Raw genomic sequence first — 25,972 nt, forward strand, 5'->3', positions numbered from 1 at the left:
GGTTTTTCCCTCCACGTTTAGAAACGTGCGTTTAGAGTATTTGGCTTCTGCTAGACATTTCCACGTTATGATAAGCCACTTCGTTGAGCTATCATTTGTGATAGCCAGGTCACTTTGAATAAGTAATATTTAAAAATACTTTTTTAACAACATGCTTTAATGAAATGTACCGTACTCCTAATGCCACGACTCTAGTAAGTGGCACCGAGGCTTGCCATAACGTCAGGGGCCATGGTCATTTACAGCCAATGTCAGTTGAGCGTGGACAATTAGACCCAAGCCGAAACATAACATATAAAAAAGATGGTTTAATTTGTTTTTTTAATGATAGAATATAGTATTGTCACCAGTATGACATATGTATACCATGTTTGCAGTCGATACGACATTGGGAAGTGGGTTAAAATTGAGTTACAAGATTTGAGGATACGACAGCAGACATAGTTGAGGATACGACAGCAGACAGAGTGAGTTAAATAAAAGCGTGTAAATGATAAACAGAGCTACTGTAGCTCGGGTGGGGCCTTGCCTGGTAAAAGAAAAAACAGTTTGATCATTTAGTAGTTTTCGCGACTTGAACGATTGGTTGCAACTGGGAGGCGAATCCCATGCAAAGTTGTTGAGCAGTTAAACAGCGGGAAAGCCCTTGATCGCCAATGACTTTGAGAAAGGAGCGAGAACAGATGATGTGAAGATGCAAGCGCATTGCACCCTCTCCGATTGCATTGGGAAGGTGCCTGGTCAACGCTCTTGCCCATTGTTGGTGTGATCTGTGCGCACCAGCCAGTCCCGGAGGTGTTGTTATTTCTGTGGAATGAACAGAGGGAGTAGTGGTGGTTCCATAACAGTGTTTGCGCGGTGCTTGGGGTCACCCAAGTGATGCAACGTCGATGTGGTGTCAACGCCGGTTACGACGTTTCTCACGAGTGGGAGTTCTCTGATCCACGCTTTTCTCTCTCCGCCTCGGCGCGCGGTTGGCGCTTTGTTCAACGTTTGCTCGCTTTCCCCTTGCCCCCACGAAGTGTCAATGTTTCTCATCCATTCGTCGCAGCAAGGTCACACGTGTACGTGCGTGGGCGCGTGCGTGTGTGTATGTTGAATTTCTGTCACGCCGCATGTAGCCAACCGTGCTAATCGTACGTGCAGGGGGGAGGAGAGGGGGGACAGCAAGCTAAGGACAAAAATGAGTTCTAAATAAATTACTTTGTCAATCTAGAACATTTAAAAGTGCATAGCTCCCAACGGCTTCTTAAATATCGCAAGGGAAGAGCGTTCCAGACGGCCGCAGAAGCGCATACAAACACGCCGTGTGAATCGGCGACCATCTGTGTTCGATGGCCAACAGAAAGCCGCCACCGCCACTGCGAGGATGACCGGAGTTCGCGTGATGATGGCTGACGATGCTCCTTGACGAGATCCGCGAGGTTATTGTGGTTCACTTGCGGCGAGCAACTTCGTGCGTAATGAGTGTGACTCCCTATCGAGTGAAGCCTCAACGACAACAACAGCAACAATCGTGTAATCTATCCACAAGAAAGCCTTTGCTGGGTCTCGACAAACAAAATTATTCTGAATGGAGTCGCGCACACAAACACGTTTGGCCCTCTTTGCCGAGTGATGTTTCACTTCCTGCGCATGCGGCAGGAAAGTCCCTGCTCCCCGGACTGAATCTTCCGTGCACCGTGCGAGCCAATCGCTCCAGCGCACAGACGGGTTCGGGAGAGAAACGCGCGCCGTTCCCGCGGCAGTCTCACTTGCCCGGTGGATTTCAGTGCTTTTCTTCAATCTCCGTGTGATCCAGCAACCCTCAATAAAAAATTAATAAGACGGTAGACTCGAGATTGCACGCGCTAATGGCGGGGGAGGACGGCCGTGGATAATTCAACCTAAAAAATATCACCGTTTTCTGAGCATCTCCACTAACATAGGTATAAATTATGTTTAAGTTAAGAAAATTTAGTGAGTTAATGAACAAAAGTTTGTAGTGAAGAATGCATTGATCTTGTTTTATTACAAAAGTCCTTGCAAAAACACATACTCACTTAAGCAGGTTTGAATAACTGATCGGATAAATCGCTCAAAATGAAGCACAACTGATAATTTAGATTGTTACTCTTTCGATTTAGAACGAACACAAATGATCGACGACCGATCGCGTGCTCGGTGATAGTAACACTTTCATAATCAACGTTTTTCGGTTTTATCGCGTTATTTATAAATGTGTCATAACCCTCCACCACCCGACAAAAAGACAAATAGTTAACTACTTTAGCCCACCAGTGTGTTGAAGCGTGAAACCACAACATTTTACATTTTTGAGTAGTACGACGTTTCGCTGGTAATTGCATCCAGCATCATCGGGCAATTCGCCAGAATGGTGAGGCTCTGCTCTTGCTCTCGGTCTTAAATAGAGGAGCAGCAGCAGGGTGACGTCATCATTTAACTCATCAGGTGCAACGATTCGAGGGGGAGGGGGGATTATTGTAATTATATACTAGATTAGTAATCACCCCAGCCAAGACTCAGCCCATTCAGGCACAGCAGCAGAGCCACGCCAATCAACAGCAATCAAACTCCGCCACCCACTGTTGTAAAGATATTGCAACTACTGTACTGTAGAGGCGATCACGTGGAGTTTCGGATGAAGTGGAGCAACGTAGTTTAAGCACGTGACTTGTAATGAACATTTCGAAAAAACACAACGCATGACCGCTTTTAGATGATTCATTTGAGCTTGAGGGAAAATCCACGAGTCGATAATGTATGTCAACACTTCAGGTGCGCGCGGTTAATCCGCAAATTGGATGAATGGCACGCGGACACATCGAGAGTCTACTGTAGTTTGTTTTTAATGGCGGGACCCCTTCTTTATTTACACGAAGGGCCATCTCGCAGCAGCGCTCTACACGCGATTAGCGACTTGCATCTCAAACGTTTGCATGAGTTTCCCCCCATGACCCCCCCCCCCGCTCTACCTACCCGCCCCCCCACCCAGTAGAGGGCCATCCATTTAGTACGTACACATGGAGGGGGGGTCTACTGACAATGTACGCACGCATAGGAAACGGGGGGGGGGGGGGGGTGTGAAGCCTCGATAATAATTTGTCTACATTGGCCTTCAAATGAGTTAGATAGTCCAGTAGTGGACTATCTGTTTGCTTAAACACGTTCATATTATTAATCCTTGATCGATTCTGAAATATTGGCCGTGCTATAGGATTCGGGGGGGGGGCGGTGCGTCAGGCGTGCGTACGCAGGTGGGGAGTGGGGTGTAAAACGTACTCGTGCATATAGGGAGGGGGGGAGGGAGGAAGGGGTCAAGTTTTGACAGATTTTTTGCATACCCACTTAATGGATGGCCCCTAGCTGCCAATGCATCTCCTGTGCGTGTCCCGAGCGATGTCGGACTTGGCACTCCGGTACCAAGTGCCAACGCCAGCCCAGGGCTCTCTGTGCCCCCCGCGTCGTGTTCTCTGTAACCCGCCTGCCAGTGCGCGTGTGAGCACAACGTGTGAGCACAACGTGTGAGCACAACGTGTGAGCACAACGTGTGAGCACAACGTGTGAGCACAACGTGTGAGCACAACGTGTGAGCACAACGTGTGAGCACAACGGGCAGCCGTGCCACGCTCCTCTAGCACGCGGGACGCTTTCTCTGTCTCTCTTTCTGTCTCTCTCTCTCTCTGTCTCTCTCTCTCTCCTTTCTTTCTCTCTGTGTCTCTATGTCTCTGTCTCTCTCTGTCTCTCTCTCTGTCTCTCTCTGTTTCTCTCTCTGTCTTTCTCTCGCGACGACGACGACCCCCCTTCGTCAGCGCTAAGCGACGTCGTCCCTGTCTCCCCCCCGCAGGCCTCCGCAGGCCGTCGTCACCGCCAGGGGCAATGAAGCCCAGTCGGCGCGGCGGCGCCGCCAGCCTCACGCTCCGGGCCGCGCTGGCGATTATCGCCGCCTTCCTGCCCTCGTGCCCCACCGCCGTCGCCACGCCGTTCTCGCCCGACGTGGAGCTGCAGAAGATGGTGCTGGAGCTGAACTCGGGTGCGCTCATCGTGGCCGGCGACAACACCCTGTTCCGGCTGGCGCCCGACCTGAGTGTGGAGCGCACCGAGGAACTCTGCTGCTCCTCCTCCGCCTCCGCCGCCGACTGCCCCAGCATCACCTGTTCGGGCGGCGGCTCAGGCCAGCCCTGCCGCAACCCCGTGATCATGCTGACGCTGCTGCCCGGCGCCGCCGAGCAGCTGGTGGTGTGCGGCAACGCGACGTGCGGGCCGCTGGAGGCGGGCGCGTGCGAGGTGCGCTCGTCCGCCAACCTGTCGCGGGCGCCCCAATCGGACGCCAAGTACTGCACCTACAGGTACACCAAGGTGGCTGGCGAGCAGAGCGCCGCCGTGGCCGTGGCGGCGCCCGGCGGCGCGGGCAACGTCCTCTACTTGGGCCTGGGCCACGCCAACTCGTTCAGGGGCCACCCGCTGTCCATGCAGGACCTCAAGGGCAACGTGCTGTGCCGCATGGACCACGCGTCCATGGCGCTGTGCAACCCGTACGGGCTGTACGAGCACCTGTTCGTGGCGGCCTTGGCCACCGAGAGCCACGCCTTCTTCGTGTTCCGGCGGAGGAACGGCACGAGCAAGGCGGTCGCCGGCGCGAGCCACCCGTACCTCACCTACGTAGGCCGCCTGTGCCTCGACGACGTCAACTACTACTCCTACGTGGAGGTGCCCCTGCGGTGCGAGGGCCGTCCCGGCGGCGGGCCCGAGAGGCTCGCGAGCGCCGCGTGGCTCGGCGAGCCGGGGGCCGCCCTGGCGGGAGGGGGGGGGGGCCACCCTGGTGGTCGCGTTCGTCGACGCGGGCGGCAGGAAGCGCTCGGCGCTGTGCGCCTTCCCGCTGAGCGCCCTCGACGCCAAGATCGACGAGACGAGGCAGGCGTGCTACACCAAGCAAAGCCCCAGGAGCAACGACGTCTACCTGCCATACCGCGAGAACGACGGCGAGGACTGCACCGCCAACACGCCGGTGAGGTTTCCGGTTGCATGGTTTGCCGGTGGCCTGGGGGGGGAGGGTGGTGGTGGTGGGGAGGGCTTGTGAAAAACTGCCGACCCCCGACCCCCAAAGTCGTCATCTCCCCTCATCTCCACCCCTTTCCTGCTTGAGGAATGTCTTTAGATACACATGGGAGTGGTGGTGAGTGGGGGAGTGGTGGTGAGTGGGTGAGTGGGGGGGGGGGGGTGAGTGGAGGGGGGTGAGGAGTGGGGGGGGTGAGGAGTGGGGGGGGGTGAGGAGTGGGGGTGGTGAGGAGTAGGGGGGGGGTGAGGAGGGGGGGGTGAGGAGTGGGGGGAGTGAGGAGTGGGGGGGCTGAGGATTGTGGGGATGAGTGGGTGAGTGGGGGGGGATGAGTGGGGGGAAGGCGAGTGGGTGGAGATGCCCAGCTCCACAAAGATGGCATCGCACGGGGTGAGGAACGCCGCCAGGTCCACCTGAGGGTGGTGAGTGGCTGGGGTGAGTGGCTGGGGTGAGCGGCTGGGGTGAGTGGCTGGGGTGAGTGGCTGGGGTGAGTGGGTGATTGATGAAATGAGTAAGCGGACGATAGAAGTCTTCCGCCATCACAAGTGTGTCCGTCTCTCCTCCTCTTGTTGGAAGACCCTACTGGCCACACGCACGGCCTTCTGGGAGCACGCAATTTGAGCAGCATTGGTTCAATACGAGCAAACTTTGGCCCGGTTTCGACACGCACAGGTCGGGCTCACTTGAATCGATAATGGGACATCTGCCAATCGTTTATAGGCAAGGCCCACTGCGCTGTCAGCTTCTTTGTTCAGATGCGGCCTGGCCATAAATGACAGCTGAACGAAGTGGCTTACGATGTGGAAATTTCTAGCGGCCGAAAGGCAAGCAAAGTCCAAATATACAGCAGCAGTAGCAGGCGTCAGGGTTGGGCTCAATCCCCCTAACCTCCGGCATGCCAGGCGAGGTAGTTAACATCTCACCACCGCAACAAGTGGAGGCCTGGGCCACGTCACAGCCCCCCAATCTTCCGTATTGAAGAACGATTTCACAAAACACTCTCGTCTCTGACACTGGCCTTAATAGGTTCTCGCTGACACTGCCCCCCCCTCCCGTGTGCCCCCCACTCCCACACCCACCGTGCCGCAACCGAAGGCGCACAACGTGGCGCAGTGGCCGTGCGGCAGTGACCACCTGACCAAGATCCTAGCCAGCCGCTCGGGGGTGTCGCGCCGCCCGCTGCTGGAGCTCAACGTCACGCTGCTCTCCTCCGTCGCCGTGACGACCGAAAATGGCCACACCGTCGCCTTCCTGGGCGACCACGACGGTTTTCTGCACAAGGTGCGCCCCCTCTCCCCACTCCCCCCCCTCTCTCTCCCGCACGACCCAACGCTCCAAGCTGAGATGTTAACCACCTGGCCTGGTATACAGGAGGTCGTGGGTTCGATCCCGACCTGACGCCTGTTTGTAACCACTTTGCAGGCTGGCGAGATGTTAACTACCTCGCCTGGTATACAGGAGGTCGTGGGTTCGATCCCGACCCTGATGCCTGCTCTATATTTGGAGTTTGCGTGTCTCTCTATCCCCGCAGTCGCGTGGATTTTACTCCGGGTCCTCCACATTTAGAATCAACATCATGTGTTTTAAGAGCATTTGGCTGCTATAAATTGCCACATGATAGGCTACTTGGTTGAGCTATCATTTGCGATAGCCCAGTCGCTTCTGAAAAAGAGCTGGAGAGCTCAGTGGGCCTGACCTGGTAAAATAAAAAATAGTTCATAGTTTAGTTTTAGTTCGTAGTTTCTTCTGTAGCGATCGCCGTGCAAAATAACCACAGTCCCTTACCCACCCCCCACCTCGCTTGAGCTTCACTCTCAGACGCAGACGAATTTTCTGTGTAAAGTAACCACGGTGCCTGAGCCCCTGCCGCTGCTGAACGTAGTAGTGAGTGTCGTGGTGAGTGTCTCGGTGGGCGTGGAGGTGAGCGTCGTGGTGAGTGTCGTGGTGAGTGTCTCGGTGGGCGTGGCGGTGAGCGTCGTAGTGAGTGTCGTGGTGAGCGTCTCGGTGGGCGTGGCGGTGAGCGTCGTGGTGAGTGTCGTGGTGAGTGTCGTGGTGAGCGTCTCGGTGGGCGTGGCGGTGAACGTCGTAGTGAGTATTGTGGTGAGTGTCTCGGTGGGCGTGGCGGTGAGCGTCGTGGTGAGTGTCGTGGCGAGAATCTCGGTGAGTGTGGTGGCGTGTGTCGTAGTTGGAGTGGTGGTGAGTGTTGTGGCGAGGGTCTCGGCGAGCGTGGTGGCGAGCGTGCCGTGCCTGTGTGCCGCACAGGCGTACCTGGGCCAGGGTGAGACGTCCCGTGTCTACGGGAAAGTCAAGGTCGGCTCCGGCCAGCGCGACCCCATCAACAAAGACTCGGTGCTGGACCCCGAGGGGCAGTACCTCTACGTGTTGAACACGCGCGAGGTGGGGACTCCACACGGTACACCACCACGTGGTACACTGTGATACACCATGTGGTACACTGTGATACACCACGTGGTACACTGTGATACACCACGTGGTACACTGTGATACACCATACGGTACACGAGGGTGCACCACCACGCGGTACACCAGGTACAACAGCTGTCAACTCTTACAGTTGCCTGGCGACTGGTTTAGAAGTTAATGATTGCCTGGTTGCCTGTTTACTCTCTTGCCTGTTTACTCTGTCGCCTGTTTACCGAATGGGCTGATGTCTCAGGTGTGCGAGTGTGCCCTGTGTTGCCTGGTATCAGAGTGATCTAGTTGCCCCATTGCAAATTAAAAATGTCTCCCAGCTGACGTCATTGCAAGGTTTCTAGTCACTGCTTTCCCATTCACCAGTCACCTGTTTTCCCGTTCGCCCAGTCACTCAGTCACCTGTTTTCCCATTCGCCCAGTCACTCAGTCACCTGCCTTAAAATTCACCCACTGAGTGCCCTGCCAACAATAGTTTAAGGGTACTTAATACATTTATATCATTATTAGTCACCGATTTGCTCCGTTTCATGGTCACCAAGCCACTTGGTCACCAAGTCACTCCATCATCTGGTCACCAAGTCACTCCATCATCTGGTCACCAGGTCAGTCAGTCGCCTGGCGGTCCGGTTGCTTGGTTACCTACATATCACTTATCACGGTTCCCCAGTTGCCGATTCACCCAGTCATCAGGTTGGCCTCGTGGGGGCGGGGGTTGCCCTGCGCGTGCAGGTGCACCGAGTGCCCGTGCAGCGCTGCGGAGCCAACCGGAGCTGCCCAGACTGCCTGGCGCTGGACGACCCCTACTGCGGCTGGTGTGTGCTGCAGGGCAGGTGGGTAGCGCCCTGCGCGCGGGCGCCACACGGGGTCGAACCGTTGCTCTCGTCACGCCTTGGGGGGTGGTGGGGTGGTTGTGGGGTGATTGGTGGAGTGGTTTGCGGGGTGGTGGGGTGGTTGGTGGGGTGGTTGGTGGGGTGGGGTGGTGGGGTGGTGGTGGGGTGGTGGGGTGGTTGGTGGGGTGGTGGTTGGTAGGGTGGTGGGGTGGTTGGTGGCGTGGGTGGTGGGGTGGTTGGTGGGGTGGTGGGGTGGTTGGTGGGGTGGTTGGTGGATGGTGGGGTGGTGGGGTGGTTGGTGGCGTGGGTGGTGGGGTGGTGGGGTGGTTGGTGGCGTGGGTGGTGGGGTGGTTGGTGGCGTGGGTGGTGGGGTGGTGGGGTGGTTGGTGGGGTGGTTGGTGGATGGTGCGGTGGTGGGGTGGTTGGTGGGGTGGTTGGTGGGGTGGTTGGTGGGACGCTAATTTGGTCGGACTGTCGCACGTACAGCCGGGGCTATGTTTTTTTTTCTTCACGCTTGTGTAACTTTTAATTTTGTAATTGTTTGTTCCCATGTGGCGACCCACGTAGTTGCTTTTCGCCCACGATTTTGTTTTTTTGCTTTCGTCATTCTGGTGAGCCAGGTGTGTGACCCTTGCAAAAAACGATAGCTTGAGTTCTCACCCGGTTACACAAAAGCAACTTGAACCATTGAGATCGTTTTGTTGATTTCAGAAGCAAGGGGCCCGCCGCGCCGTGGCGGGCGTCGTGCGACGGCGCCGCTGTTGTCGCCGTCGTCTTTATTGTTGTCGTCGTTGTTGTCGTTGTTGTTGTTGTTGTCGTTGTCACGTCCTCCGATGCCGGGAAGGTGTTCGCGCAAGACGGAGTGCGAGCGGGGAACCGAGCCCGGCTGCTGGGTGCAGACCTACGAGAACACGAGTTGCCCCACCATCGCCTCCGCCAGTCCCCACAGCCTCAGCGTCAAGCTGCCACCCACGGTGCGTGCGTCGCTGCGTGCGTCACTTGCATGTGTCGCTGCGTGCGTCGCTGCGTGCGTCGCTGCGTGCGTCGCTGCGTGCGTCGCTGCGTGCACGTGCACCACGCAAGTTGTTTGCGCGCTGCACTTTGGACCCGGCGAGCTGAGTTTTCAGTCGGTGATGGATATCTCAATCGGTCCTATAAACTCAATGATTCCACTCAAGTATCTTGTGCAGTGATGCAAACGTTAACACTGGGGAGACAAAGGTGGCCGGGCGTGGTGCTGGCCGCCCACCCCCAGTAGGTGCTCGCGAACAGCACTTGGGTGAGTGGGTTGGAGAGTGAGTGGGTGAGTGGGTGGGTGAGTCGGTGGTGGGTAATGGAGTGAGTGAATGAATGGGTATGTGAGTGAGTGGGTGAATGAGTGGCGAGTAATCGAGTGATTGGTGAGTGAGGTGGGTGAGCGAGTTGGTTCATTTCTCCCCTCCTGGCCACTCTCCGTTGGCTCTCCCCTGCGATCACCCTGGTTTACTTTATGGGCGTGCGATTAATGCCTCTCTCCCCGCCCCCCCCCCCCTCTCCGCGTGTGCCACCGATCGCAGTCGGTGACGCTGCACGTGCCGGCGCTGCCGGCGCTGCACGAGGGGGAGCTGCTCACGTGCCACTTCGACGCGTTCGAGTCACCCGCGACAGTGACGGGCGCCGACGTGACGTGCGCCCAGTCCCTGCCGCTCGACGCCATCCCGGCCATCCCGCCCAACAGCGGTGGGCATGACAGCGGCAGCGGCGACGATGACGACGATGACAAAGACGGCGAGCGTTGCGATACGATTCCTCCCCTGGTTTAAGATGAGATGGGTGGAGGGTTAGGTCCTGAAATGCGAAGTGTTTTTTCTTTCCCCTCCCCCAAGAGGACCTTGTGCGTGACGTCCGCTGCGCCTTCTCCGGCCAGGGCGGGTTTTTATCGACGTCGCGTTTCCGACACCGCGGATCGCGAAGATCTCTCGGCTGTGGGGGGTCGAATGGGGTGGGGAGGCGGGGAGGTGGGGGGCACCTTGGTTGGCCGGAGCGCAGAATTGGCCGTGGCCGTGCGGGAGCGGGAGAGCAGCGGTGTGTTGCGGCAGCGATTGCCGCGTGGCGCTGCGAACCCGGCGACCCGAGTTGGAATCCCGCTCGCGACGATAAACGGTGGCCACCCACCCACCCCCTCGTGTGCCGCACCGGCCTTCGTAGGTGCTGCTCGCTAACGGGACTTGTGACGACAGTCTGTTAAAGCTACACGGGGTCTCTGTATGTGTGTGTGTGCACGTGCGCACGTGCGTGTCCCTGCATGTTCATCCGTGTGCCCTTCCGCCCCTAAAACAGACCACGTGGACGTGCGTGTGGAGGTTCGTTACGGGGAGGTGAGCGTGGCGCACACTCTGCTCCCGTTCTACGACTGCGAGCGGGTGGTGCAGGACGACGAGACGAGTCCGTGAGTCGCCACTGGCGCCGCGCTCCACCGTGGGCGCTCTGGGGAATACAATGACAGAAGGCAACTCGGAACGCTGCGTACGCGGCGGTGCATGTGCTCACGCGCGTACGTACGTGTGTGTCTTTGTTTGCATCTGTGTGTGTGTTGTTGTTGGTATGTGTGTGTGTGTGCGTGCGTGTGTGCGTGTGTGTGTGTGCATGTGTGCGTGTGTGTGCGTGTGCATGTGTGTGTGCGTGTGTGTGTGTGTGTGCGTGTGTGCGCGCTCGCCAACAGGTGCGCTCACTGCGTCACGAGGCACTGGACGTGCAGCTGGTGCCCTCTGGAGTTCAAGTGCACGCACGAGCCCCAGTGTAGTTCCGCCCACACGGTGAGAACCGGCAAAGCCAGATAACCCCGCACCGCGTTCACCCGGCGCCGCGTTCACCTTGCGTTGCGTTCACCTTGCTCCGTGTTCCCCCGTGTGGTGCTGTGTGCAGGTGTCGAGCAGCGACGATTGCCCCGCGATCGACAAGGTGCTGCACTCCCTGGTGCCCACGGGGGTTCCTCGCCACGTGCGCATGACCGCTCGCAACCTCCACCTGCTGGACCACGTGAAGGAGGTGGGGGGGGGGGGGCTACGTGTAGCGAGTGCGGTGTTGCCTATAGCGATTGTGGTGTCAAGCGAGCGTGGTGTTTAGCAAGTGCGGTCTTTTGCTGTGGTCCGTCGATGTCTTCGCGTCGAACTTCTTTCACACCGTACGTAGCCGACGGTGCTAATCGGAGGTTGCGGGGGAAGGACAACAAACTAAACACGTAGAGCAGTTCTTAAGAAATTAGTTTTCAATCAGGATGATGATGATGATGTTGATTTCAAAGCGCATCGCTCCAGCAGCTTCCTTGTGTAATGCGGGCGAAAGCGACCTTCCGGATGTGACGTCACGAGGAGGCGGAGCCAGGTGACGTGGGTGAAAGGTAGGGGGTCCTTAAGCGGGGAAACCGGAAGGAGAAGGCAGTCGGGGTGTGAATGGAAAGGTGTGGGGCCACGCGGGCGTACGAGCCGAGGGGGCACCGTCAGAAGCGGGAGCCAACCCTGGGAACAGTAGGGAGCTACTGGGAGGTGTAAAGCTGCAGATAGAGATAGGCAGTAAGGTTGTGTGTGAGGAGCAGCGGGGTGGCTGCCAGGAGTCGCAGGAGCGACGAGAAGGCGAGACAGCACGAGACCGTGAGAGCTGCAGCAGGAACAGCCAAGGGAGCTGTGTGAGAGTACAGCAGCGGAGCTGCTGTGGGGCTGCAAGAGCGACAAGAACAGCAGCGGGGCTGCTGATGTGGACTGGAGTGACATCGGAACCAGCACAGAGAGAATAAGAGAGACAGCCGTGTGGGGACGCAGTACGGACCGAATAAAGGACACTGAGCCAGATATCGTGGTCAAGTCTTTTATTACACTGGGGTCAGAAGTGAAACGGCATGTCTAAGCAAGTAAGGAAGAAAATTCCCCCGGCGCCAGCATCGGCTTCTTCGTCCGACGACGACGAATTCCCTCCGACCACGGATTTTGCTGGGGTGGTGGAGGAGAGCCCTGCTGAGGCGAGCACGGGGACGGGCGTGGAAGATGTCGGCGCGATGGCGGGTCCGTCAACAACATCGGACGCTGAGCAAAGATGGCAACAGGTGGCAGAACAACTGGAGACACTCAAGGACGTCCTGGCGCATCTGTGTCATCTCGTTACGCCAAGGACGACGATGGAACAAGAAGGTGCTCCACGGGCCGCCACGTTGCCTGCCCTGCCGCCGCCATTGGCCACGCGGCAAGAAGACGCCATCTTGCGCGCTCCGCGGCGCCAAACCGCCATCTTGGCCACGCCGCGGGCCGACGCCATTTTGAATTTACCTCCACAACAACCATCATTGGAAGACGGCGTGAAAAGGAGTCTGAGTCGCCACCTTACTACGGTTAAGGAATTCTCTATCGGGGGCGATTGGAGCGCTTTCGCCTGCCGATTTTTGGCGGCGGTTCGTTCAGCAAGATGGACCGATGCGGAGGCCTTGGAAGTGTTGCCGACTCTACTGGACGACGAATCTGTGCGATTTTTCCGTTCCATAACGGCCGATAAGAAGAAGACGTTATGTGGAGTTTTTGAGGAAATGGCCGACGCCTATGAGCCACCTGACGACGCGCATCGGCGATTCGCTCAACGACAACGAGCACCCGAAGAATCGCCCGTGGCGTTCAGGGGTGCGGTGTTGGAGCTGGCCATGGCGGCATATCCTGACACGCCACAGGATCTGCTCGAGCCCCTCATATTGGGAAAAATGCTGGAGCTGTCTCGGGATCTGGGGATCCCCATGCCTGTGTGTGGGCATGAGAAGCTCACGTCCCGGGCGGCAGCAAAGTGTCTGGACGCGCAGTTTAATCTCCGTCGCTGGAAGCAAGTGGCGGCATGGACGGGTGGGCCCGTCAAGGAAGGAGGCGCGATGGGGTGGGACCCCACAAAGGCGATCTATGTGCCGGATGAGCGGGGTCCACAGGAGCTGACGGCTGCCTCCTCTCCATGGCCGGGACGCGGAAGGCCGGGGCCGCGCGCTACGCCATCGGGACGGGGCCGCCGGGACGCAGGACCTGCGCTTCGGCGCAACGAGGCCGATTGCTTCCGCTGCGGCCGTAGGGGCCATTACGCCAGAGATTGCTGGGCCCGCTTCCCGGGTCCGCCGCAGCAGGAGCCCACAACACCGGACAAGCCGACCAAGGAACCTCCGAAACAGGCATGTCGGCACGCACCAGACACTCGGCAAGGCTTTACACCTCACCCACCACCTGTGTTGCGCGATCCTATTGTTGTTGTTAAAGAAAGGCCATCGACGGGGCCTTGTCATTCAGTTACGCAGTGGCGCAAATTGGCACGGAGAGTTGTCGCGGCCGCTACGGGTTCGTCCACTGTACCGGGGTCCATACAAGGTGTGGACGTGCGCATTTTGGTCGACTCGGGAGCGTCTGCGACTATTATATCGGATGTCATTTTCCATCTGTTGGGCATTCCGCCGGGGGCTGTGCGTCCGGTTTATGGGTCTTGCGTCGCTGCAAACGGGGGTAGTATGGGGATTGTGGGCCAGGTGGATGCTAAGATATCTATAGGGGATGTGTCGGCTTCGGGCGTTGTGTTAATATCGAGATCTTTGGCGGTTCCTTGCTTACTAGGCACGGATTTTTTGGCTAAGATGCCCATTTTGATTAAAATCAATGAGAATTGTATTGAATTGCCGGGGGGCCGTCGAATCTCGTTTCTGCCGTCGCCCTGGGGGCGACCTGCTTCGGCCGTACAGGTGCAGGCGCTGTCCGTCGCATCTGTGGACATCCCACCTGGTTCACAGATGCTTATACCCTTGCGGTATCGGAAGCCCCTGCCCGATCGGCTAGGAGCATTAGGGGTCTTGTTGTCACCATCCGCCACGATAACAACGGGATTGGCGTTAGTTGGGGCACAGACCATCGTCCGGCCGGATCAATTACCGGTTTTACAGGTGCTTAATGCGGGGGCGGAAAACATCCGTGTTCCGGCCGGTACGGTTGTGGCACATGCCACTACGACGTTTGCGACGCACGATTGTCCGCATCGCCGAGGAGTGGTCGCTGGTGTTTCCGAGCCAAGGAGTTCGGACAATCGTTGGATCGCTACCTTATGTGACGAAAATTCTTCCCTGTCCGTGGGGCAACGTGATGCGCTGCGTAAATTGTTGCTGACGTATTCGGATGTATTCAGCTCCGACGATTTGGATTTGGGACGCACATCCTTGCTTTCCCATCACATTGAGACGGGCGACGCTGCCCCTATTCGGTTAAATTCGCATCGGATGAGTCCAGCGGAGCGAGAACACGTTCGGGGGGCGGTGGAAGACATGTTGGCTGCGGACATTATATCGCCATCTAACAGCCCATGGGGCGCTCCTGTGGTCTTGGTTAAGAAAAAGGATGGCAATTTGAGATTTTGTGTCGATTTCCGGAAATTGAATAAGATATCGGTGGCAGATGCGTACCCCCTGCCGCGTATGGACGACTCCCTTGACGCATTGTCGGGGGCTAAGTTCTTTTCCACACTGGACCTCTCTTCGGGATTTTGGCAGCTTCCCCTTGACGAGTCCTCATGGGAGAAAACCGCATTCCGTACGCCGCAGGGGTTATTTCAATTCAACTGCCTCCCGATGGGATTGAATGCGGCCCCTGCTACGTTTCAAAGATTGATGGAGCTCGTTTTGACGGGGTTGCAGTGGGAGACGTGTCTTATATATTTGGACGATATTATTGTGTTCAGCCGCACATTTGAGGAACATTTAACGCGGCTGGAGACAGTGTTCACGAGGATGCGCTCTGCCAATTTGAAATTCAAACCAAAGAAATGCCACCTACTGCAACGGTCCGTCCGTTATTTGGGGCACATTGTGAGTGCCGAGGGGGTGTCCACGGATCCGGAAAAGACGGCGTGTGTCCGGGATTGGCCGACTCCGGCCTCTGTGGGGGATGTTCGACGGTTTCTGGGATTTGCCTCGTATTACCGAAGATTTGTGCCGGGGTTTGCGACGATTGCGAGGCCCTTGCATCTCCTTACGGGTAAAGGACGGAAATTTGTTTGGGGAGAGCCGGAAGAGGCGGCCTTTCGGAGTCTGCGCGATCTATTGGCTACGGCCCCGACATTGGATTATCCCGATTTTGATCGCCCTTTCATTCTAGATACGGACGCGAGTGACACAGGTATTGGGGCGGTATTATCACAGTCTAAAGGGGGCGTAGAGCGCGTCGTGGCGTATGGTAGCCGAGTCTTGTCGCCTGCGGAAACACGCTACTGTGTCACTCGTAGAGAACTTTTGGCGGTTGTTTTTTTCCTACGGCAATTTCGACCGTATCTTTACGGTCGTTCTTTTATTGTGCGTACGGATCATGCGGCCTTGCAATATGCATATAAAATGGACCAGCCATCGGGACAGTGGGCACGTTGGTTGGACACGCTGCAGGAGTTTTCCTTCCAAATTCAACATCGGAAGGGAGTGCGCCATGCGAACGCTGACGCACTTTCCAGATTACCAGGGCGCGCCCCTTGTAAATGTGCGTCGGGGACGCATAGGTGTTCGCCGATTCTCAACCCCTCTCAGCCGCTCACGTTGGCCGTCGGGAAGTCGGATACTCCGATGGAACCGGGACCGACTGATGGGGTTTTGAATCTGCCGCGGTCTGTCTGGATTCGGGAACAGATGATGGACGAGTCGTTGTTGTCCATGCGGAAGCGGTCTATGAGGGACAAGGGGAGTCCGAGTTCGGCTGTGGGGCCGCGAACCGCTCTCCGAGATGGTCTGCTTATGTGGCAAGAAAGGTTCCAGGAAAGCTGGCGTGTGGTGGTACCAACGTCCTTGCGATTTGAGTTGATTAGAACTCTCCATTGTGATACACTATTGCATTTAGGGGTGCAGAAGACCTTGTTGACGTTACAACGTCATTATTTTTGGCACGGCATGGCGACAGATGTCGTAGGGCACGTGCGCGCGTGCCCTGAATGCGCCCGGCGTAAGCCGCCTAAACATCCTTACGTGCCGCCTCTCCAGTCGATTCAGGTGTCTCGAGTCAATGAATTGGTGGCACTGGACATATTGGGACCCTTCCCACCATCGGCGAGGGGAAATAAATATTTGCTGGTAGGGGTCGAGTATCTCTCCCGTTGGCCGATGGCCTGGCCGTTGCCCGATCAGTCGGCCGCGGCCATCACCGACGCCTTTTTGTTTGGGTACATTATGGACAAGGGGGCGCCGGAGAGACTCCTCACGGACCAGGGCCGAAATTTCTCTTCTAAATTGTTGGCTGAAGTGTGCGCAGGCCTTGGGACTAAGAAGATACGGACATCTCCATACCATCCGCAGACGGATGGTATGGTTGAGCGGCTGAACAGGACATTGTCTGCCATGCTTTGCCATACTGTGAGTGAGCAGCAATCGGATTGGGATCTGCACATCCCCGGAGTGCTTTCGGCGTACAGGATGACGCCCCATGCGGCTACAGGGTATTCGCCGTTTTACCTTATGTATGGTCGGGAAAACGTGCCTCCGGTGGATGTGCAATTGGGTACTGGGGTGAAGGGACCTCGTAAACCACTCCCTGAATACATTCAGGACACGGTTCGCCGGGTTACGGAGGCGCGGGAAAACGCCCGCGTGGCTACGGCCAAAGCCCAGGCCCGGAACGAGCGGTATGCTCGGCGGTCTGAGGGGGAATGCCCCTGGAAGGTGGGAGACCTGGCCTGGCTCCATTGCCCGCAGGTGCGGCCGGGGACCTCTCCTAAATTGCACAAACCTTGGCATGGTCCTGTGCGCCTCATTGAGGTTCCCAATCCACAGTCGGCGCGTGTTCAGTTTGGTTCTCGCCGTTGGTTTGTTCATACGTCGCGGTTGAAACCATATGTTGCTCCCCTACGTGATGCGTCATCTCCCAATGTTGCCTTGCCGGGGTCTGTTGCTGCTGACTCTGACTCTTCCCCGCCTGCGTCCATTGATCTTGCTAGAGCGCCTGTCGTACCTGTTCCAGACAGGCCGACCGTGACACCGCGGGGGAGGAGTGGGCCTGCTCGGAGGGCGCCTGCCAAGGCTGCGGGACCTTCAAGTCCGGCGACCCTTCCGACCACGCTGCAGGCGCATTCGCCGAATATGACCAAGACTGATTCGTCAGGGACACGAGATGTCGGTGGACTTCCAATCGCAGCAGGGGAATTACCCCCTGTCATTTCTCGTGTTCCATCGCGTCCCCGTTCTACGAGTGGGCCGCCGACCGTCCGGGACGGGCCGGCGACCCGTACTCGTTCCAAATCGCTTACGTTTCGTTGATTGTATGTTGTTATTGTTCTTGTTCTTGCCGTCGTATTTATCGCATGCTTTCGTACGTTCGTCGATGTTACTTGTGTGTTGTTCTTGTTGTTATATTGCATGCTTAGTGTCCTTTAAGGGGGAAGGTCGGTTCACCGCATTACGCTTTGGTGTTGTTCAGCCGAGGTCGGCTGGGTTTTTTCTATGGGGGAGGGTGGTGTAATGCGGGCGAAAGCGACCTTCCGGATGTGACGTCACGAGGAGGCGGAGCCAGGTGACGTGGGTGAAAGGTAGGGGGTCCTTAAGCGGGGAAACCGGAAGGAGAAGGCAGTCGGGGTGTGAATGGAAAGGTGTGGGGCCACGCGGGCGTACGAGCCGAGGGGGCACCGTCAGAAGCGGGAGCCAACCCTGGGAACAGTAGGGAGCTACTGGGAGGTGTAAAGCTGCAGATAGAGATAGGCAGTAAGGTTGTGTGTGAGGAGCAGCGGGGTGGCTGCCAGGAGTCGCAGGAGCGACGAGAAGGCGAGACAGCACGAGACCGTGAGAGCTGCAGCAGGAACAGCCAAGGGAGCTGTGTGAGAGTACAGCAGCGGAGCTGCTGTGGGGCTGCAAGAGCGACAAGAACAGCAGCGGGGCTGCTGATGTGGACTGGAGTGACATCGGAACCAGCACAGAGAGAATAAGAGAGACAGCCGTGTGGGGACGCAGTACGGACCGAATAAAGGACACTGAGCCAGATATCGTGGTCAAGTCTTTTATTACACTTGTATCAGAAGGGAAGACCATTGCAAATGGCCGCAGAAGTGCATCTGAAAGCGCCACGCGATGCGCTGACGGTCTTTGTTCGATGGGCAGCAAAAAGTCGCTGCTGCTGCTTCTGCTGCTGCTGCGATGATACGCGGAGTGGTGCCTCTAGCTAGTGAGGTGTCTGGCTAGTGCGGTGTTATCGTGTTGTGTGTGTAATGTCCGGCGTCTGCACTTGTCCAGTAACCGCGTGCGTGTGTGCGTGCGTAGGTGACCTGCACCGTGCTGGTGGAGGGTCGCACCGTCGCCAGCCTCGGCAGCGTCGACGACACCGGCGCGGTGACGTGCGATGCCCAGATCGTGAGTGGCGCCGTCACCGCCGCGCACGCACGGGCGGCGCGCCGCTGGTGTCGGGAGAGCGCGCTCCGGTTCGCTCTCCGGCACGTTGGCGGTGCCGCTGATGCTGCTGCTGCAGCTGCAGGAGTAAACTGGCCACGTTTGTTCACGTGACAACTTTATTAACTACTGGGGAAGGAGGCGTCGTCGTTGTTGTCGTCGTCGTCGTTGTTGTCGTCGTCGTCGTTGTTGTCGTCGTCGTTGTTGTTGTCGTCGTCGTCGTTGTTGTTGTAGTCGACGTCGTTGTTCTCGTGGTTGTTGTTGTCGTCGTTGTTGCCGTCATTGTTGTTGTCATCGTCGTTGTTGTTGTAGTCGTCGTCGTCGTTGTTGTTGTCATCGTCGTCGTCGTCGTCGTTGTTGTAGTAATCGTTGTTATTGTCGTCGTTGTTGTCGTCATTGTTGTTGTCATCGTTGTTTGTTGTTATTTTTGTTGCCATTGTTGTTATCTTTGTTATTTTTTGTTGTCATTGTTTTTATTGTTATTGCCATCTGCGCTTCTGACGCCGGTGCCTGCCGCGTTTCTTTGCCTCCCCCCCCTCACTCAGTACGAATACCACACGCAGAGCATGGAGTACCAGGCGGAGGTGTGGCTGGAGCTGAGCAAAGGTCATCGCCTTGACAACCAGCAGCGGCACAACGGTACGGGGAGCGGGGTGGCGGGGGGGGGCAGGGGGGTGGCAGCGGCCCACAATGCTGTGCGGTCGAAGTCGCCGTTGAATTTCCGTCCGAGCGAGGCGTCGGTTGCTCATCTCCACAGCGCAAAGCGGCACAGTGGTCACAGCGCCACGCCGCCCTACGAACCCGGCGACACGAGTTCGATTCCCGCTCGCGACCATATAAAAGTTGCGCATATTTAGAGCGGCCTCCTTTCGGTCGACTCGTACTTAATAACGAATCACCTGGTGCGGTGTGCATTTACCATCAGTGTAATCTTCTCATTATTGTTATTCTTCTTGTCGTTACGGCTGATAGGCAGATGCAGAGCAACGGCTACAGTGTCACATTCGGGATTTGCGTGGTGAGGCCAGAGAGCCGCGTCAGTGCGGGAGACCAAGGCGGTCCGGCGTGTTTGCGTTGGCCACCCAACACCCCCCCCCCCCTCCGCTTCGGGCACCTTGTGCCAGCCTGATGGCGCTCGCCCCGGCAGCCTGTTCAAGTTTTTAATGCTGGGTGGCGGGGCGCCGGGGGGATCTTCGTGTTGTGTGCAGTGACGCTGTACGACTGCTCCAAGGTGCAGACGGACTGCAGCGAGTGTGCGGTCTCGGACACGCGCTACGGCTGCGTGTGGTGCGCCCACTCGTGCCGCTACAACGAGAGCTGCGCCGCAGTCTCCCCCGAGTGTCCGGGGCCCATGGTGAAATCGGTGAGCGCCGCCACCGTTGCTCCGCACACCGCACGCGGTGCCTCCGCGCTGCCCAGCGCTCACCCAAGCCCCGCTAGGGCTGCTACTACGCATGGGTGATACAATTAAACCCGATTTCGGGGAATTAAAACCTGGTTTAATGAATACGAAACTCTGATCCAAGGCTTAGGCTACTTTCCTCGTCGGTGCTGCTATTAACATACTCGGGGCCGTCGGGCACAGGGTAGTCGTAGAATGCGGCGGGCAGGTTGGTCGTGATGAACACGAGCTTCTCCTCCACAATCGTGGGCGCCAGTGAGTTCCTTAGCTCATGGGCATCAACATCGTCACTGTGCCACAGCTGGTCATGCACTGGGTTGAGCTACCCACGATTTGGAAGGCAGATTGAAGGCGTCTTGCCATTTTTAGGATGAGTGCCAATTTATCAACAATTTTTTGTTTAATATAAAAAAAAATCAATAACTTCGGCACGATGTAGCTGTCTGTACCTTCTGTGAGTTATAATGCTAGTTGACACATACACAATCCGGCTTTACAGAGTGTGTGAATGCTGCATTTATAACACTTTGAATTCGTGAATACCATATATTCGTTGAGAAGTTGGCGAAGAGCAGTTCTGCAATTATAACCAATTAAACCGGATTTCTCCCAATCTCAGATGATCGGGTTTAATATAAAAAGACAATTAAACCCGACTGTAAAAAACCCGACTGTGCCACCCTTGGTACTACGCCCAGTAACAGGGCTGCAATAATGACAACACGTTATCCGCTGTGGCCTCACAAGGCCGGCACCACACAGTGACATTCACAACTTCTTTCACACCATACGTAGCCAACATGCTAATCGGAGGTGTGGGAAATTATCATTGTTGTCATCACCATCGTCATGGTCGGCATCTTTGTCATCACCACCACCGTCGCCATCATCATCATCATCGTCGTCATCACCATCATCATCGTCGTCGTCACCATCATCATTGCGGGAGCCATAGCCATCATTGTCGTTAGCACCATCACCATGGTCGCCATTGTCACCATTGTCATTAGAACCATCGCCATGGTCACCATCATCGTCATCGATGATGAAGTTGGCGACCATGATGATGGTGCTTAGTTGATTAATCGTCCTCGCTCTCATCATCGTCATGGTCATCACCTACCGGACCCCATCAACCAATCGGCTCTTTGACTGGGCGAACGCTATTGGCCAATCGGTGGAGATCGCCTTCCCTGCACGCGATCCCATCAGCCAATCGGTGATGACCTCCGCTCTTGCACAGCCCTCATCGGCCAATAGGCGATTTCCTCGTTCTTGCGAGCCAATGAGTGACCCGCGTCTCTCTCTCTCTCTCTCTGCCGTGGGATTGTGGGTAACAGATCGAGCCACACACGGGCGTGCTGGAGGGCGGCACCATCCTCACCGTGCACGGCTCCGACCTCGGACGCTCTTTTGAAGAGGTAACCGCAGCGCGGGCGACGAGGTGGGAGTGACGAGGTGGATGTATTGAAGAGCGTGTGATGTCGGAATCATAATATGTATTTATACTGGAGAAATCCGATGAGCTACAAAGCTCTTTGTCACAGATGTCTAGCAGGGGCGGGTAAGACTGTTACAACAACGAACGGTACATAAACACGATCGGGGTGCAAAGTACAAGAAAGGCAAACAAATCATCCAAACACATACAAATTAAACTAAACCATCCCCATCCTACCAGGCAAAGCCCACTGAGGTTTTAAATTATTCTTCAGAAGTGACCCTGGCCACAAATGATAGCTCAACAAAGTGGGTCATCACTTGGACATTTATTACAGCAAAATCATCTAAAATATTTATCTCGATGCACGTTTCTAAACATGGAGAAAAAAATCCACGTGACCACGGGGAGAGAGACACGTAAACTCCAGATATACAGCAGCAGGCGTCAGGGTCGGGATCAAATCCACGACATCCTGTATACCATATTCTTGAACCTTTCGGTAAAGTCAAGTAGAAGGGAAATAATAAAATAATAAAAATAAAACATAATAAAATTCTCACGACGTTTCGGCCACAACACAAGCAGCCGTCCTCAGGTGAGGACTTTATCGAAAAGATCCAAGAATATGAATCCCTGCAGTCACGAAAGCTTTAAATCGAAATGAAATCCTGTATACCAGGCGAGGGAGTTAACATCTCCTAGCCACCGTGCAAAGTGGTGACAAACAGTTGTCCGGGTCGGGATCGAACCCACGACCTCCTGCACACCAGGCGATGAGACGGGAGTGATGAGGTGGATGTGATGGGGTGGGAGTGACGGGGTGGCGGTAAGGCGTTGGACGAGGTGTGCGGCGTTGCTATGCTGTGCAGGTGGTGTCAGTGCTGGTTGGGAGCAAGCCGTGCGTGCCGCTGCAAGACCTCTACAGAGTCTCCAAGAGGTTTCGCTCGCTCACTCACTCACGTCAATCGCTCACTCACTCACGTCACTCGCTCACTGTCACTCACTCCTCACTCACTCAAATTGCTCACTCGCTCACTCACTCACTGACTCACTCGCTCGTTCTCATTCAGTCTGTCGCTTGCTCAGTCAACCACTCACTCAATGACTCTTTGACTCGTTCAGTGCCTCACTCGGTCACTCACTTGCACGCTCACTCGCTCAGTCACTCGCTTAGTCACTCACTCAGTCACTCACTTGCTCGATCACTCACTGGGTCACTCGCTTAGTCACTCACTTGCACGCTCACTCATTTGAGGCATTCGCTCGCTAATTCGAATGCTCACATGCTGACACCCATACATGCCCTTCACACACACAAAGATCTCCCATGTAGCCTTAACATACTTTTTGGGGCAAGTGCTGTTAGCGAGCACCTATGAAGGCCAGCACTGCACACGAGGGGATGGGTGGCCAACACCACACATACACCTACGCTCGCTCACTCCCACAATCTCTCACTCACATACCTACTAACTTGAGATACTGCTGCTTATGATGCTGCTGTTGTTGCTTATGTTGATGTTGCTCCTGCTGATGCTATTGATGATGCTGTTGTTGCTGATGATACTGCTGCTGCTGTTGCTTCTGTTGAAATCGCTCCTGCTGATGCTGTTGATGATGCTGTTCCTGCTTATGACGCTGCTGCTGCTGCTGCTGATGTTGCTTCTGTTGACAGTTGCTCCTGCTGACGCTATTGATGATGCTGTTGCTTCTGCTGCCGCCGCTGCTGCCCATAGAATCGTGTGCACGACGGGCAGCGCGGACAGCGCCGGCGATGTGGCGGTGGTGGTGGAGATCGCCGATCGAGCGCCGGCCTCGTTCGAGCACTTTACGTACCAGGCAAGGTCACGGCGGGGTCAGAGTTACGGTTAAGTTCAGGGTAGAGACTCCCTCTCCCGCGTGCGGTTGTGGTGACGAACTCCACATCGTGGGTCATGTGGCCTCGCACCGCCGTGACCACCAACTCCACACCGTGGGTCGTGTGGCCTCGTACCGCCGTGACCACCAACTCCACACCGTGGGTCATGTGGCCTCGCACCGCCGTGACTACCAACTCCACACCGTGGGTCGTGTGGCCTCGCACCGCCATGACCACGAACTCCACACCGTGGGTCGTGTGGCCTCGTACCGCCGTGACTACCAACTCCACACCGTGCGTCGTGTGGCCTCGCACCGCCGTGACTACCAACTCCACACTGTGGGTCGTGTGGCCTCGCACCGCCGTGACCACGAACTCCACACCGTGGGTCGTGTGGCCTCGTACCGCCGTGACTACCAACTCCACACCGTGGGGCGTGTAGACCTCGTACCGCCGTGACTACCAACTCCACACCGTGGGTCGTGTAACCTCGCACTGCTGGGGCAGCGCAAGGCTACACGGGTCATTGGGCGGTTGGGTGGATGACTGGGCGGTTGGGTGGGTTGGTGACTAGGCGGTTAGGTGGGTGGGTGAATGGGTGGGTGAGGCGGCGGGTGGATTTGTGTATGGGTGGGTAGGTGAGTGGGTGGCTTGGTTGGTGAGTAGGTGGGTTGGTGAGTGAGTAAGTGGGTGAGTGGGTGGGTGGGTGAGTGAGTGAGTGCGTGGGTGAGTGCGTGGGTGAGTGAGTGAGTGGGTGAGTGGGTGCGTGGGTGAGTGCGTGGGTGAGTGAGTGAGTGGGTGAGTGAGTGGGTGGGTGAGTGGGTGAGTGAGTGGGTGAGTGGGTGCGTGGGTGAGTGAGTGAGTGGGTGAGTGAGTGGGTGAGTGAGTGGGTGAGTGGGTGTGTGGGTGAGTGAGTGAGTGGGTGAGTGAGTGGGTGAGTGAGTGGGTGGGCGGGTGGGTTGGTCAGTGGGTGGGTGAGTGAGTGGGAGGACGGGTGGGTGGGTGTATCTATAATTCGCCAACTCTCAGACTTTCGAGCTGAGCCTCTCAGATCCTCTGCACAGCCGGCACGACGGCGAGCTTCGTTAGCGTTGTGACATCACGAGTTGTCTCCCCCGGCAGAGTCCCTTCATCACGAAGCTGAAACCGAGTGAGGGGCCGGTCGAGGGAGGAACCCGCATCACTATCTTCGGGAAGCACCTGCTGACGGGAAACCGGGAACTCATCGCCGCCTTCATCGGGGACAGCCAGTGCAGGTGAGCACCTGCGTTGGTGACGGTGGTGACGATGGTGACGATGGTGACGGTGATCGTGATGATGGTGGGAATTATAATGACGATGACGGTGGTGGTGAGGATGTTGGTGACAATGTTGACGTAGCTGCGATGGTGGTGGTGGTTGCATCACCACAGCTGGCCGATATGCAAATGCCACATACACACACCTGTGATCACGATACCGCCTGTGATTGGCGATGCCTGTTACGACGATGTCGTGCGGTGTCGGTGCCGTGCAGCGATCTGCGCATGGTGGGGGTGGAGGAGGAGGCGACCCTCGAGTGCTCCACGCCCAAGGTGCAGGAGAAGGTCTCCGTCGCCGTCAGCCTGCGCTACGGCGGCACCAGCGTCTCCAACGCCAGCGCCGAGGTCTTCGAGTACAAAGAAAACCCAATCATCAGCGACTTCAACCCCAAAAGCAGCTTCTATGGGTACCGCCCCCCGCCTCCTCCCACACCCCCTCCCCACACCCCCCCGCACACATGATGACGATGCTGCTGCTGAAGATGATGAGTGTGTGATCGGCGCGGGGTTGCGGTTGCTGTGGTTGCAGGGGCGGCCGCGTGATCACGGTGAGCGGCTCGAAGCTGAACACGGCGCTGAAGATGTCCATGGAGGTGGAGGTGCAGCTCCCACGCCGGCGGCGCTCCCTGCACCCCTCCACAGTGAGACACAGAGACTCCCCCCCCCTCCCTCCCCCTCCCTCCTCCTCCACTTCCTCCCACTCCGCTCCCTCCCACTCTGCTCCCCTCTCCCTCCACTCCCTCCCTCCCTGCACTCCCCTCCACTCCACACCCCTCCCACTCCCACACTCCTGCAGGTGATGGGTGGTGATGGTGGTGATGGCGGGAGTTCTGGTGATAAGTGTTCATGACTGGTGGTGATGATCATGGTAGTAGTGGTGCTTATGACGCCGATACCGATCGGCATGACGCTTGTGGTGATGCTACTGCCGCCAATGATGACGACGACGGTGCCGCTGATGATGCCGTCTCGTCCGCCCCCTCCCACGTCCCGTGGCCAGATCTCGAGTCCCTGCGAATTCCGCTCGGCGGATGAGGCCCTGTGCCCCTCCCCCACCGTGCCGGACGGCTCGACGGTGCTCCGCGCCTGGTTCCAGCTGGACGGGTTCCGCAGCGACGTCACGTCTCTCCTGACGTACGAGGAGAACCCCCTGCTGTGCCGGCCCGGCACCGCGCCCTACGTCATCAACGGCCACAACATCCTGACCATCAAGGTAGCGCGCCGCGTGCCGCGTGCCGCGTGCCGGTGTTGTGGCAGCGTC

The 25,972-nt window shown here is 56.9% G+C and overlaps 1 protein-coding gene across 1 annotated transcript in view; it reads left to right on the forward strand.

Annotated features, from left to right (window-relative positions):
* Nucleotides 1-25,972, forward strand: part of LOC144946224 (plexin-B3-like) — a 66,280-nt gene that overhangs the window by 13,593 nt on the left and 26,715 nt on the right. Inside the window, 20 exon segments of the mRNA XM_078875087.1 lie at nt 3,848-4,802; nt 4,804-5,008; nt 6,152-6,337; nt 7,319-7,453; nt 8,222-8,322; nt 9,167-9,296; nt 9,879-10,041; nt 10,642-10,750; nt 11,024-11,117; nt 11,227-11,349; nt 18,581-18,670; nt 19,252-19,345; nt 19,915-20,069; nt 21,449-21,529; nt 22,422-22,489; nt 23,289-23,391; nt 24,533-24,666; nt 24,927-25,118; nt 25,241-25,352; nt 25,712-25,924. Of these exon segments, the coding sequence (XP_078731213.1) occupies nt 3,880-4,802; nt 4,804-5,008; nt 6,152-6,337; nt 7,319-7,453; nt 8,222-8,322; nt 9,167-9,296; nt 9,879-10,041; nt 10,642-10,750; nt 11,024-11,117; nt 11,227-11,349; nt 18,581-18,670; nt 19,252-19,345; nt 19,915-20,069; nt 21,449-21,529; nt 22,422-22,489; nt 23,289-23,391; nt 24,533-24,666; nt 24,927-25,118; nt 25,241-25,352; nt 25,712-25,924 (3,411 nt within the window). The 5' untranslated portion in view covers nt 3,848-3,879.

Source organism: Lampetra fluviatilis, chromosome 40 (genome assembly GCF_964198595.1).
Source record: "Lampetra fluviatilis chromosome 40, kcLamFluv1.1, whole genome shotgun sequence".
Lineage (NCBI taxonomy): Eukaryota > Metazoa > Chordata > Hyperoartia > Petromyzontiformes > Petromyzontidae > Lampetra > Lampetra fluviatilis.